The sequence below is a fragment of the Mesitornis unicolor genome, unplaced genomic scaffold, assembly GCF_000695765.1.
Source record: "Mesitornis unicolor isolate BGI_N332 unplaced genomic scaffold, ASM69576v1 scaffold2237, whole genome shotgun sequence".
Classification (NCBI taxonomy): domain Eukaryota; kingdom Metazoa; phylum Chordata; class Aves; order Mesitornithiformes; family Mesitornithidae; genus Mesitornis; species Mesitornis unicolor.
The window spans coordinates 28240-41154 of NW_010196954.1; the positions used below are offsets into that span (position 1 = coordinate 28240).

The following is a 12915-nucleotide window of genomic DNA, read 5'->3' on the forward strand; positions in this document are numbered from 1 at the left end:
GCAGGATTGCTGAGGAAGCGCCGTAAACCCCCGCCCGCCCGCCGCAGGCTGCCTTGGAAGGAAGAGCTCTATAAGCCCACCTGATCCCCAGTAAGAGTTCAGTTAAGGTTTTAATAAAGCCCTTGCAGAGAGCAGGGTCAGGAAGAGGCCCCTTGCAAAAGAGCTGAGCACAGCAAGTCTGTGGAGCAAGCCACACTGTGATGCACCATTCAGCATCTGTGGCTTTCCTGCCTTCATCTCCAGCCAAGCCACTGTCTCCAGCTGTCTCAGACGATAGCTGTATCTCCTAAAGGCCCTGAGAGGCTCTGAGAAGAGTTCATGTAGCATTTCTCTTACCACTGGCTTCTCCCCCAATGTTGTCTCCATCTTTCTCCAAATTCAAAGGCATCTCTAACGTCTTTCTGTCAGCAACAGCAGTTAGTCCTTTAACACCAGTATCTCCTGGCTGGGGATTTTCTGCTATCCTAGCTGTCTACATTCAGCTTTTCTATCGTATGTTTGTGTCTTCTCACAAAGCTGATTCCAAGAGAGCTGGAAAACAAGTTCACTCTCTTAGACTCCTCTTTGAGTTTTAGAGAGCAGGTATTCTTTATTACGCATGGGGAGTCCCCAGGATCATTCCTTGGGAGGATTCCAGTTTCCCATTACAAAGTGATTGTTTATATGCTACATATTCATACATATTCATGAGACATCTGAAAACCTATTAATATGAAGCGGAGACTCTTCAAAAAATAATTAGCATACAACTCCTCCTATCTGGGCATGCGCCCTGCGACCCTCTGGTGGTCTTCAGGTGGTCGTGAGGATGAAGGCTCATTGTCTTCTTCTCTGTAAACTTTTCACCTCGCAGAAGCAGATGTATTTTGTCACTTATTCTGCTGATTGGGCATTCAAATAGTGCTGACACTATTTCTCTAAACATCTCTGGCTACACAAACACAGGATACCTAAATTTCGTTCCTGGACATTCCTAGATAGGGTTTGTGGAACAGACAAAAGGGTTTCTGTTCAATTGGGGGATACCATTTATCTTCAAAGAATGTGCTCTGGCCTTCTGATTATCTGTGGGACTGCTGATTCTGCAACTGAATTTCACAAAGATCCTACAAGCAGCAATTTTAACCCCTTTCTCAATGCACATGAGTGTTTTGCCTGTTTAGACTTTATCTGGTTTACAGAACTGCAATGTTGGGTGACAGATGTAAGTTACTTTGTTTCTCAATGTCCAGGCACAGGTTATTTTAATTCAGAGTTAAAAAGTGAGAGAGTCAGAACTGAGTAATACTGATTCAGGTGTACCTGCAGACAGGGACCTCTCACTCTCTTTCCAAGCAAAAAATGCCAGCCCTGGGTATGCTGAAAACACCAAGAAGGACAACTGCTTCCATCGCCAGGACACACAGGTTTCCTGTTAGTCAAAGCATAATCTGGAAAAAGCACATGCTGTGCAGGAGTAGGTGATTAATGCCTGTGAAATCCTGGCCCAGGGAAGAACCAGCCCTGCCAGACATGATAATGTTGTCCTCTGACAAATGCTTGTAGTTTGGCCTTCTTCAGGTAACAGTGTAGTTTTGTGCGTTAGCTTCAGATTCTGCTCCTTCCAGGCACTTCCAGTGCCATCCACGCACTTCCTCTGTGCTCAGCTGCCAGAGCCAGGGTTTTGGCTATGCTTCTTCCTTTTGTTGGCACTTCTGCACAGACTAACAATTGAAAATACACATTTCAATTTATCTCATGCTTCTCAGCTGGGAATCCAAGTGCTTTCCACATGTGAATTAAGCATTACAACACAACAGTTAGATACACAGGGAGTACATAGGGATCACCCCCATCGGCACATTGCTGTAACACAGCTGTTTCTTGTAGTATGGCAGATACTTAGCAGAATTCAAGAATAACTAACCAGAAAGTCTGGACCAGCTGTTTTCAAGCTTATTTGAGTTGTCAACCCATAGTCTGCTAGAGACATGGGCCCCAGTCCAGGGGACCCAGGTACAATGATGACAGACTTGCTTTTCCAAGGGGCACACACTACATCACCTTTGGCAATGAGTGCAACATAAGTCCTCAGCCTTGTCCCAACCCACGCAGCTCATGGCCCTTGCACTGGTCCTGGTGTAACTGAACTGAGTTGAGCCAGACTGTCTATGTAATCAACTGGATCTGATTTTTTTGTATAGCATGTTTCATCTCAAACCCCTGTGGGGACAGCAGCAATGCAGAGGCACATTAGCTCAGTTCTGACACAGCGCTGTGCTCTTCTTAAACTCGGAGCTCCTCAGAAATGCCACTGTGCTGCCTTCCTACCTGACAGTGCTCATGTGTAACTGGCTATGTCAGGTCTACTGCAAAACACTATAAAAATGAAACTTCTTCCAGGAACAGCTGACTTCTGGTAATTTCCAAGTCATGTAATTTGTTTCTGAAGTTGAGGTCCTATTTCTGTGCTGCAATGCCCTTACACATCAGTTACTCTGGACTGGGCACTAAAGGTGGCCAGCATGTCTTCTAGGATGAGAGGTGCATACAGCTAAAACGAGATTCATCCTCAGACATGTGTCACTCCTTCCATGTGCCTGTTCCTCTCCATTGATAGCAAAGAAAATCTGAATAAACAGCTTAGAGATATCTACATTGCAACTTTACAAAACACCTGAAGGAATCTGACCTATCAGTTTGTAACTTACTGAGAGAAGATGCTCAGCTTGTGGGCCATTTGAATGAACAAAAGCCCATACTTAAAACTAACCTTTTACATTTTAATATGGTATTTACCACTTATGCAGCAATCCCAAATACAGATCACTGGCTAAGCAGCATCTCAGGATGCATAAATCCCACAGCTGGCTTTTTCCATCTTTATCTGTATGTATCAGAACCACCACCCAGCTAACGAGTCTGCCAGGAGGAATTTGGAAAAGGGCGCTCACAGGCCAAGCTTAAAAATGTGTCGGCAGCACTGTGCGTGTGGGCAGCTTACACACTCCACGGGCTAATTTTGTCTGTAACCGCTACTGCTATTAGATTCTCATGGTGTTTGCAGGCATATGGAACAGAGGCTGTACTATATAATTACATCTACAGCAGTGGGAAAGTCTCATCACTTCTATCACTACCAGCCTCATTTGAAACCCTCTTTGCTCAAGAGCAGGTAATCCTACCCTTGCTGCTTCTTGCTTTTAGGAGCACATTAAATTACTGAGTTGTTTAGAGAATTTCAACATGCAGCAGAAAGGCCTAAGAGCTGAATCTGCCCTGAAAATAAAAAAATGGAATTGTACCACTGCATCTTTTAGTTTCTGGGAGACTGAACTGAAGATGAAGGTGATGACTGTATGTGGTACAGACTAGCAAAGAGGTGTTGAGTGACTCAGTGAAGGGTTCATGCATTCAGTGTTCAAAGCATCTGAGCAATAAATACATAGTGCCTTTAATATCTTCTCTGCTCAGATGGCTGCCTGCTCCCTGTCCCCCCAAAATTCCTGCTCTCTTATTCACAAGTCTTAATCTACGCCTAAATGTTTCTCAAAGGAGTAGCAGTTTGTCAGTTTTCCATGCGTTCAGGCAGGACTGTATTGTACTGAACAAAGTATCACTGTAATTTATAAGCCAAAACCTCCTGAATTCATTCTCTGGCTTTAAGTAACTCAGCCTGTCCCCATGCCTCAGCATGTAGTTAAAAGATATTTCTGCTGTGAGGAACTGCTAGTTTCAGAGTCCCCCGCTGTCTCTTGTCCGGGACTGCAGTCTCTCCCTGCCCCTGTGAAATAATTTGAGTTTAAACTAACCATACAATAAGGAATAATTTCAGTGATATGGCAACATGAGCACCATGCAGTGTGACAGAGGGGCAGCAAGCTGTGGCTGAGAGCACAGAACTGCAGATTTTTAAGTAATTTTTTCACCAAAGCAAATAAATTATGTAGCTACACCCTTGCTTTTCTGCCCTGGGAAACACAACCACAGTAGCTGCTGTCCTCTTGAGTGTTACATATGCATAGGTCCTACCTGCACAGGCATTGGCAGTGTTTAAATCTGTACACTGGAGGCTCACACTAGAGGAAATGTTAAGGACACAGTGACCATATAGGAGCATGGAAGGGGAGCTGTGCCATGCAAGGTGTAACAGCAGATGTCACAGAAGCAGAGGCAGTTAATTGTTAACATCCTTTTCTCATTCTCTTTTATTTATTTTTTTTGCTTTTGCTTTTAGTGTGGAAACAGTGAATGATGGACAGTTTCATAGTGTGGAGCTCGTCATGCTGAATCAAACTCTGAACCTGGTGGTGGACAAGGGGACTCCCAAGAGTCTAGGAAAACTCCAGAAGCAGTCTCCTGTCAGTCTCAACACACCCCTCTACATTGGAGGTACAGTCAGTTGCTCTGGTCTTTGAGATTTTCACAAGTCTTCTCAGAAGCAAATAATCTTCCATCCTACAGAGGGGACTCTCTGGGTAGTGGGGAGGAACTAGCAGTTTGCCTTTCTCCTTTGCCAGAGGTTGCTTCCCTGAACAGAGCGCCTGGAAACCACACCTCTGCTGTTCTGCTCTGTCCTCCATAGCCCACTGGCACCCCACTGCAAAGCCAGCACATGGTTGCACGCCAGACCAGGGAAGTTAACCTCAGCTCAGCACAGGCAGTTTCTGTGCTATATGGCCATGGCAAGTGCAATCGCTCTGTCATTTCTAAAGCTTTCAGAACTGGCTGGCACCAGGATGTCACGGTTGAAGAATACAATGGAAGTGTCACAGTCATGGCAAAAAAGCAAATCGATAGTAAGTTTAAATATACTATAAATGAGTTGTATTTCTGCTGGAAATTTTTTAGACGTCTAAAGATTTGGGGGAGAGAGGTGAGGATTAAAACCTCCAAATGATAATAAGACACAAGCTGATTAAGAACTTCTTGGCTAATAGTTTTCCCATTGGAAAATGAAGCCAGAGCTTCACTATTAGTAAGATATTAAGAGTTGACCAAACTTCAGTTAAGAAGTTTTTTCACATTCAGAACTGAATTTTGGGGGAAGGAAGGGCCAAGTGAGTTGGGGCAACAGATGCCCAGGATAATGAGAATCCCACTGATTAGGTGTCCGTACATGAGAGACAGAATGAAGGCTGTGTTCTGCCCACTTTTTTTTTTGCCAGAATGGGCCCCAGCTCTATTCTGGACTGAATATTGAAATCTCTCCCTTTTGGTGACATGGAGTTCTTAACTTTTTAGTCAGCTTATTCTAAATACAAAAGTCAGCAGAACAATAATAGACTCAGAAAATCTTTGGGCTTTTTCTGACTAGATCATTAAAGCAAATAGTAGAAACTCTTGCCAACTGTATTTGGTGCTGGTCAAGCCTTTCGTAAATAGTTCCCTTTAATAACACTTTACTAAAAGAACCCTGAATACTGCCCTTGTAAATCAGAAAACTGGATAATCTGCTTTGTATGGAGCTCCTATTGTAATTGGCTCCTATTAAGAATGTCACAGGCTATTAAAGAGCATGATGCATCAAAGATAATCTGCTGGTGAGGCCATCACAATTTCTCTCTCTAGCAAAGCATAAAAGAAATCAACCCCACAGCAATTTATACACAGGGAACTTGGGATATAATCATGTGGAAAAGCTTTGTAAATGAATGAGCATTGCGGATCAATACTAATTCTCGAAAGGTACTTACAGAAATGCACTCACAGGGCACTTCTGAGACCTGAAGTGAAGGACTATTGGATACCAGAAACCATAGGCTCAATGGAGACTTTTTTTATTGCCTGTTAAAATTCTTCTTGCTTCTTTCTAAACCGCTGTTATTCATGTGCCACTTCTCTGCGTGTAGTGTGCATGCCAGCTGCCTTCCACTTCAGACCATTTAAAGTAATTGATTACATTACCCCAGAGCAATTGTTCCTAACCTGCAAGCTTTAAGACAGACCTGAGCCTTCATGCGCCCATAATTTTGTCCACGTCTCCAAGTACATCACCTGTCTAGTAACTTTCCTCCTGACGCACAGTTAAAGATACTGGTTTTCTTTTAAAACCATCTTTAACAGTACACTTACTTATGGATAGCAAATTCAGAGGCCTTATGCAGCTGAAAACAGAAACTATCAACTTTGCCAAGGCAGCTGTACAGCCCAAGTGGATGTCAGGGGGGAGGGTGTAACACAGCATCCAAAAGAATCTGCTGACCGCCTGAGCTTGAGCACGATGGAGGGTACTTGCCACAGAGACTTGGCCTGGCATCCTGAGGTACTGTTCCCTGTCTCTAGCGTTCTCCTGCACTGATTCAATGGAGTGCAACCTTGCCACTCCCTGTCTTGATGCTGTGATCTAGTAATGCCCGTCTTGCTGTATCCCAGAGGTGGTAGCTCTCTCCTGGCAGGTAAAGACACCCTTCTAAATGGATATTCAGAAGAATAATTGCTATTAAACTATATACAGAAGGAGTATTATCTAAAAACACATGGCCATCGGCCAAAAAACAAAAAGGTGAGAGTTCTGTTTTGTTTTGTTTTTTATCTCCTACAATTCTTGTGTAAGCTTAGGCAAGTGATTTTTTTTGTTTGTTTCTTTCCATTTCCAGAATGAGGACAATGAGACTGTGCTACCTTACAAAGGTCCTATGCAAATTAATTCCTTATAGATTATAAGGGGCTAAGAAACAGACATAAGAAACATTAGCAATTATAATTCATGTTCTGTCATTGTAACTGTGAATAAACCTTCCCTTTTTGCTTTTATCTGAAGGGATTCCAACCTCTACTGGATTATCTTCACTGCGCCAGGGTGCAGATAAGCCACCAAATGGTTTTCATGGATGTATTCACGATGTCCGCATCAATAATGAGCTGCAGGATTTCAAGGATTTACCACAGCAGTCACTAGGAGTCCTTCCTGGCTGCAAATCCTGTAATATCTGCAAGCATGGTATTTGCCGGTCCCTAGAGAAATCAAGTGTGATCTGTGAATGTCACCCAGGCTGGACGGGCCCCCTGTGTGACCAGGAAATTGGAGACCCATGTCTTAACCACAAGTAAGCTTGAATGAATGCTGATGGGAGGGTGGACACTTTACAGCTAATGCATATTTCACATTTCATCTTGTAAAACCATATCTGACTATTTTTGGAAGTGCTGGGTTCCCACATGAAATTATTGTCATTTTTGAGTCAGCATCCATGGCAATTCTCAATTTCCACTTCTTATTCTAACATTGCTCGCTCTCCAAATGAGCTCTTTGTCCAGGAGGAGCTAGGGTGTTAATACCTGCAGGTCATACTTTCAGCTGTGACTTTACACACCAAAATACAAAACCTTCTGTTAACGGGTATGGTTTACCTCAGAGGTGGTGCATTTATCCAAAGCAGAGCTACCTGTGAGCAGGAGGAACACATTCTAGGGATAAGCTCACAGCAACATTGGACCCAGTATTTAGCCTAACTCCTTAAAGACCATTATGCACTCTAATGTGAGCAGTTCTAAATTTCCCAGATAGCTGACTTAAACGTTACACTCTGAAACACCCCTTTAAAGTCCAAGTTTAAAGGATAGCATGGACTTGCATGTGAAGGCAGCATGAGCATAAAGCATTCACAGTTCAAAGGCTCAATAACCACATCACCATCAGAAACACTGTATGAACAGCTTGCTTATGGCTGGCACAAGGGACAGCCCGATGCAGACTAGCAGTCTGTGCAGTTCAGTGCTGTGCTATTGGCAGATGGAAATACTTTTGTTTTAGAAGCTGCTTTGGTTGCGCTATCTGTGGAAGGGGCTTTTCACAAGCACATACTTTTGACAGGTAATTGACACAATCAATAATCACTCTCCTAAGGGCAGAAACTTGGCAGAGGTACCATTTTAAAAAGTACTGAACCCTGGAAGATGTTGAGAAGCAACTGACGATTTACGGAGCAAAGATACAAACACCAAAGCGAGGAAACATGCAGAGACACAAATGTTTCCTTGAATTTCCAGCATCAACAGAAAGCTGTTGTGGTTGGACAGAGGAAAACAAGGGAATTCCAGCTGATTACATGAGGAGGGATTGTTTCTCTCATAATCCAAGGAGAATGATGCAATCGTGAACGTAGCCCCCTCACTAAGGAAAGTAGTTATGTGTATTTTTAAGGATTGCATACTGTCCCATCTTTCATTAAATCACTTCAGCCTTTTGGAGTTGTCTCCTTAAAGCCCTTTGCATCCATGGAAATCCAATGCCCTGCTGGCAGGTGTCTGCTCACAGGTTAATCTCAGTGAGGAAATGCAACCGTGAAGAACAGTGTCACTGGGCAGACGCTCTCTATTAACCCCTCTCCCCTCCTCAGAAGGGGAAGAGAAAGAGAATAAGGGAGAGAGACTTATGAGCTGAAAAAGAAAACTAACAGATTTAATGATTCAGTAATAATACTACAGAATAATAATGTAAATAGGAAAATAATGAAATACATACAAAACCAATATAAAATCCTTTCCCCAATGAAGATTATGTCACCAGAGGCTCTGTGGAGCTGGGCACTGGAAAAGTCCTAGACAGAGCCAGCAGCAGTGGGAGCAGGATTCAGGAACTGGATTAAGGAACACACAGATCAGGATCGAAGGCAGACAAACTTCTGCTCGGAGATTGGACATGGCAGAAGAAGGGGAAGAAGAGAGACTTAAACCCTCGTGACCCCCTCAGCTTTATACTGAGAATGACATACGTGGGATAGAATACCTTGTTGGTCAGTTTTGGGTCATCTGTCCTGTCTGCTCTTCCCTGCAGGTTTGACACCTCACTTATGACACCACAATACAGCAACCATGATGTGGCAGTGGCCTTGGTCTCCATTGTAAGCAAGAGCTATATTTACATACCATAGTAACTATAAACATCAAGCACTATCACTTGTAGAAGTGAACACTGCCTGGAAAAACACATCATTAGTTTCAGAAAGTACAGTCACTTAGAAGAGACTAAACTGAAAAGAAACTAGAAAATTATTTCTGTTTAGCTCAAACCAGGACAAACAGGTAGTTGATAATAGCAATTGTTGAGTTCCTATGCAAGCACTCTTTTGGTTAGTAGGACAGAAAATACTGGTTCATATAGACTTATTCCTTATTCCAGGAGTTTGTATGTGTGTTTGTATGTATGCTGGAAACTGCTTTTATTATTTACACTTTTAGTTCAAAGCTTAAAAATGAAATGTACACGGATTCAACATAAGCAGGGAACAATCTTAAAGTACCAGAAAGAAAATAAATAAAAATAAGAGAAATACGTGTTTTTTTATGTCAAGTAGGACCTGACATAGCAAAGATTTATAAGCTCTGAGAAATTTTGTCTTGGCTTGTCCTCAGCCCATTCCCAGTCTATTCTTGTCCCAGCAGTGGGACTGGTGTCAGAGAACCTGCTAAGGATCAGCACCCTGCCCTGTGGTGTTCCTCAGAAATACCAGAGCTCACTGCAAACCACATGAGCCAGGGAACCCTTCAACTGCAGCTGCCTGTGACTAAGTCTGCATAGCTTTTCCACAAGCATTTATCACAATATTTTTCATCACCTGATATTATTTGTAGAGTAATTCTGTTAAGGAAGCCTGGGCGTGCAGCTTGATTGTTGGCACTGAGTTCCACATGCTGGTGCTGCAAATGTGAGCTGGCTCGTGTGATTGCCAAGCGTTGGTGCATGCTCATGGAAGAGCCTGATGTATTTCAAAGAGATCACTTAGGATCACAAATTCTAAATGTATTCTCTGAACCTTATCCTGTATTCACTAAAAACTCACAGTTTCTTCAGAGTGTTTGACACTGAACTGCAGTTTTTGGATTAGTGTCTTGGAACTAAATGGGCAGAAATGCCAAAGCCAAACATCCCTGGGAAAAGGAACTTTCACATCATGCCAGCTCTAAATGCTTCTCTTTCTCCAGGTGTCTGCATGGTAAGTGCGTGGTGGCCAATGTTGCTTACACCTGCAAGTGCATGGAGGGCTACACAGGCATGTTCTGTGACAAGAAGAACAATTCCTCAAATCCCTGCAGGATTTTGAAATGCGGCCACGGGCAATGTAAAATTTCTGAGCATGGGGAACCCTACTGCGAATGCGATCCTAACTATAGTGGAGAACACTGTGACAGAGGTACGCTTGGCTGCAGGGCCTGGGACGCTGCTCTGCTGAGTTTCTGTTTTACGCCTTTGTTTTTACCTCTCTTCCATGTGACTCATATTTGGGGGTAAATGGCACATAGTAGTACATAAAGCTCAGTCAGCCTCTGCAGAGCAATACAGGGAGGAGGAAGGAACCATGCAACAGCTAGCTAGCTGCTATCCAAACACGTGGAAAGGGGGATGCCTGTAGCAAAGGATTTTGTTCTCATGTTTCCTGAATGCTCAAGGTTTGTTGCTCCCAGGATTTGTGTGGAATGCTTAAAGGAGAGGTTGTTGTGGAGTTTACCCTCAGCAAACACTGATCAGTTAACTGCAATGCTGAGAAAGGAGGTTTTACCCTCCATACCAGGGGCAGGCAGGAGTCACCACTCATCTGAAGTGGCCGTGAGGATCCTCAGCTTGGTCCCTCTGGTGCAGCTGAGGGTGTTTCCTGGGGAGTTCCACAGATGATGCTGGACATTCCTACCAGGGCAGGAGCCCAACTCTTCTGCCCTGCCCTGAACAGACTCACTGAAAACTCTGTGAGTCCTAACTTCAACCCTTCTGCCTTTTTTATTCCTGTAGAGAAGGAAGGAGCTGCCATGTATTATTTTTATTTCAGTTGTGCCTTTCCTGTGAATGAACCACAGACTTTCCAAATTACACACATCACAGGCTCACCAAAATGCATCTGGCTGCTGCAAAGTGACTGCAGAACAGCACAGACATTTTCAGGTATCCCAGATTGCTAATGTCATGCAGCACAGGCTGACCTTTGATCCTGAGAAGCAGACATAGTAAAACTAATTCATATGCTGGAGGAATGTTGCAGGATTCAACACTCAGCATTCATTAAAGCACTTCCAGAACTGCTGATCAAAGCCAGCAGGCCTGTTCAGTCTCTGCTGTGTGCCAGATATTGCACATTTGTGTGACACGAGTTCTGTTTTAATGGCAGGTACAAAGCGCTAGAAGATTATGGTCCTGCTCCTCCCATCTGTTTGCCTTGAATAGCATTACACGTACAGGTCTGTCTGCTGATGTTTGGGGAGTATCTGGCAAAATAGTTACCACATTTTGTTTTCCATCTCTGTTGTCCTATCAGAGAACCTCTGCCAAGGAGAGATAATTCGAGAAGTAGTCCATAAGCAGCAGGGCTACACATCGTGCGCCACTGCCTCCAAAGTACCCCGCTTGGAATGCCACGGCAGCTGCGGCAACAGGCAGTGCTGTGTTCCCCTCCGGAGCAAAAGACGGAAATACTTCTTCCAGTGCGTGGATGGCTCCACCTTCATGGAAGAACTGGAGAGACATGTGGAATGCGGCTGCTCAAAATGCTTATAAGCCATTCTCCAGTCTCTTGCCACTTTAATCGACTCAGAAGCGCTATTGAAACGGAACCTATTTACTTTCAGAGTGAAGAAGAAGAAAAGGAATATTAAGTATATTGTAAAATAAACAAAAAATAGAACTTATTTTTATTATGGAAAATGACTATTTTCATCTTTTATTATATAAAGTATCGCACCACTTTGGATATATGCATCATATAGTGAGTTATTTTTACCATGAAACTTTTTTAACAGTTGTAAGAAAAAAAATTAAGTGAAAAAATTAAAAAAATGTATATAAAGGAAACATAACCTAACAGGAAAAATATGGGGGTGACTGTATGTGTGTGCACAATGAACAAAGGTAACGTTGTTCCAAGGACCTGACACAGAACTGATACGGGCTGAAATCTCTGAGGCTCTGGGTGGTTCTCCTCAGAGAACAGATCCCCACGACTGATGGCCACTTCGCCTGCTCGGGCACCCTCGGAAAGCCTCCCATCGCTCCCTTGCTCTGCTGGCACTGTTTTGCTCCTGTACAGTGGCTCCGCTTGCTGTTCTTGAATTGCACATAGGCACTACCATAGCTTGAGGCTAACTACATTATTTGACTGTTGTAATACTATAGTACACTTTTTGCTGTGTATGATGTTTATCTGTGTTCACAATATATTCTTCAGTAACTGCATCTATAGAGCACAGGCAGCTTTATCCAAAAGAAGGGGACAAAGGGAAAGTAAGTGGGGAAATATATGTTGCTTTGGGAAATTTGGGGCAAAGTGTGAAATAAGTGCTACATAATGCCTAATAAATGACAGTACTTTTGTGTAAACTCAGCTATTGTTATTTCCCAAGTTTGTGCCTTCTTGCTCCCAGCTTTGAGCCCTTTTTTGAATATGAAATAGAAGGAATGCACAGCTACATAATTTGTCATGCCTTGACACTTTAACTTGCAAAGGTTGTAAAGAACTTGAAAGTATTGCAGGTGCCAGAAGGTGCCTGCAGCATCGTGGCTTGTACTCCCCCTGTCACTCGAGCCGTAGGTGTGAGTTGGGCTGTAGCTGCCTGTTCAGCCACACTGGGGTCCAGCTGGCTACTTTTCCACAGCTTTTTAAACAAGCAGAAGTTGCACTATATTCATGTGAAGGTATTCAGCTGACATTTGTCCACCTTAGCAGCACTCTTTTCTCTGCACAGGGAGATGTTACAGCTCCATCCCATTCTGTTCTCCCATTTGCTGCAGATTCACCAATTCAACCAAAGCTTTTCCATCTCTCTCATATCCCACACTTGTGTCTCCTAAAGAAGTCACATTAAATTTAGCTGTGTTCACAGCAAATGCTGAATAGGCAATGCAGGGATAAATTCTCACTGTGAATGTGAGGCAAAAATTGACTCTGGGAGCGAGTTTGATTTTTGGAGGGTTTTTGGCAGGGCTACCTTTCAGGGTCGGTAAGTACA

General features: G+C 43.4%; 1 protein-coding gene across 1 annotated transcript in view; it reads left to right on the top strand.

The window, feature by feature from the left end:
• LOC104543914 (slit homolog 3 protein-like) overlaps window positions 1–11718 on the top strand; it is a gene marked incomplete at its 5' end in the record, with an annotated part of 37581 nt that extends 25863 nt beyond the window's left edge. The window contains 4 exons of the mRNA XM_010188632.1: window positions 4217–4371; window positions 6743–7028; window positions 9907–10115; window positions 11229–11718. Coding sequence (XP_010186934.1) covers window positions 4217–4371; window positions 6743–7028; window positions 9907–10115; window positions 11229–11467 — 889 coding nt within the window. The remainder of the gene's footprint in view (window positions 1–4216; window positions 4372–6742; window positions 7029–9906; window positions 10116–11228) is intronic.
• Between the last annotated feature and the right edge of the window lie 1197 nt (window positions 11719–12915).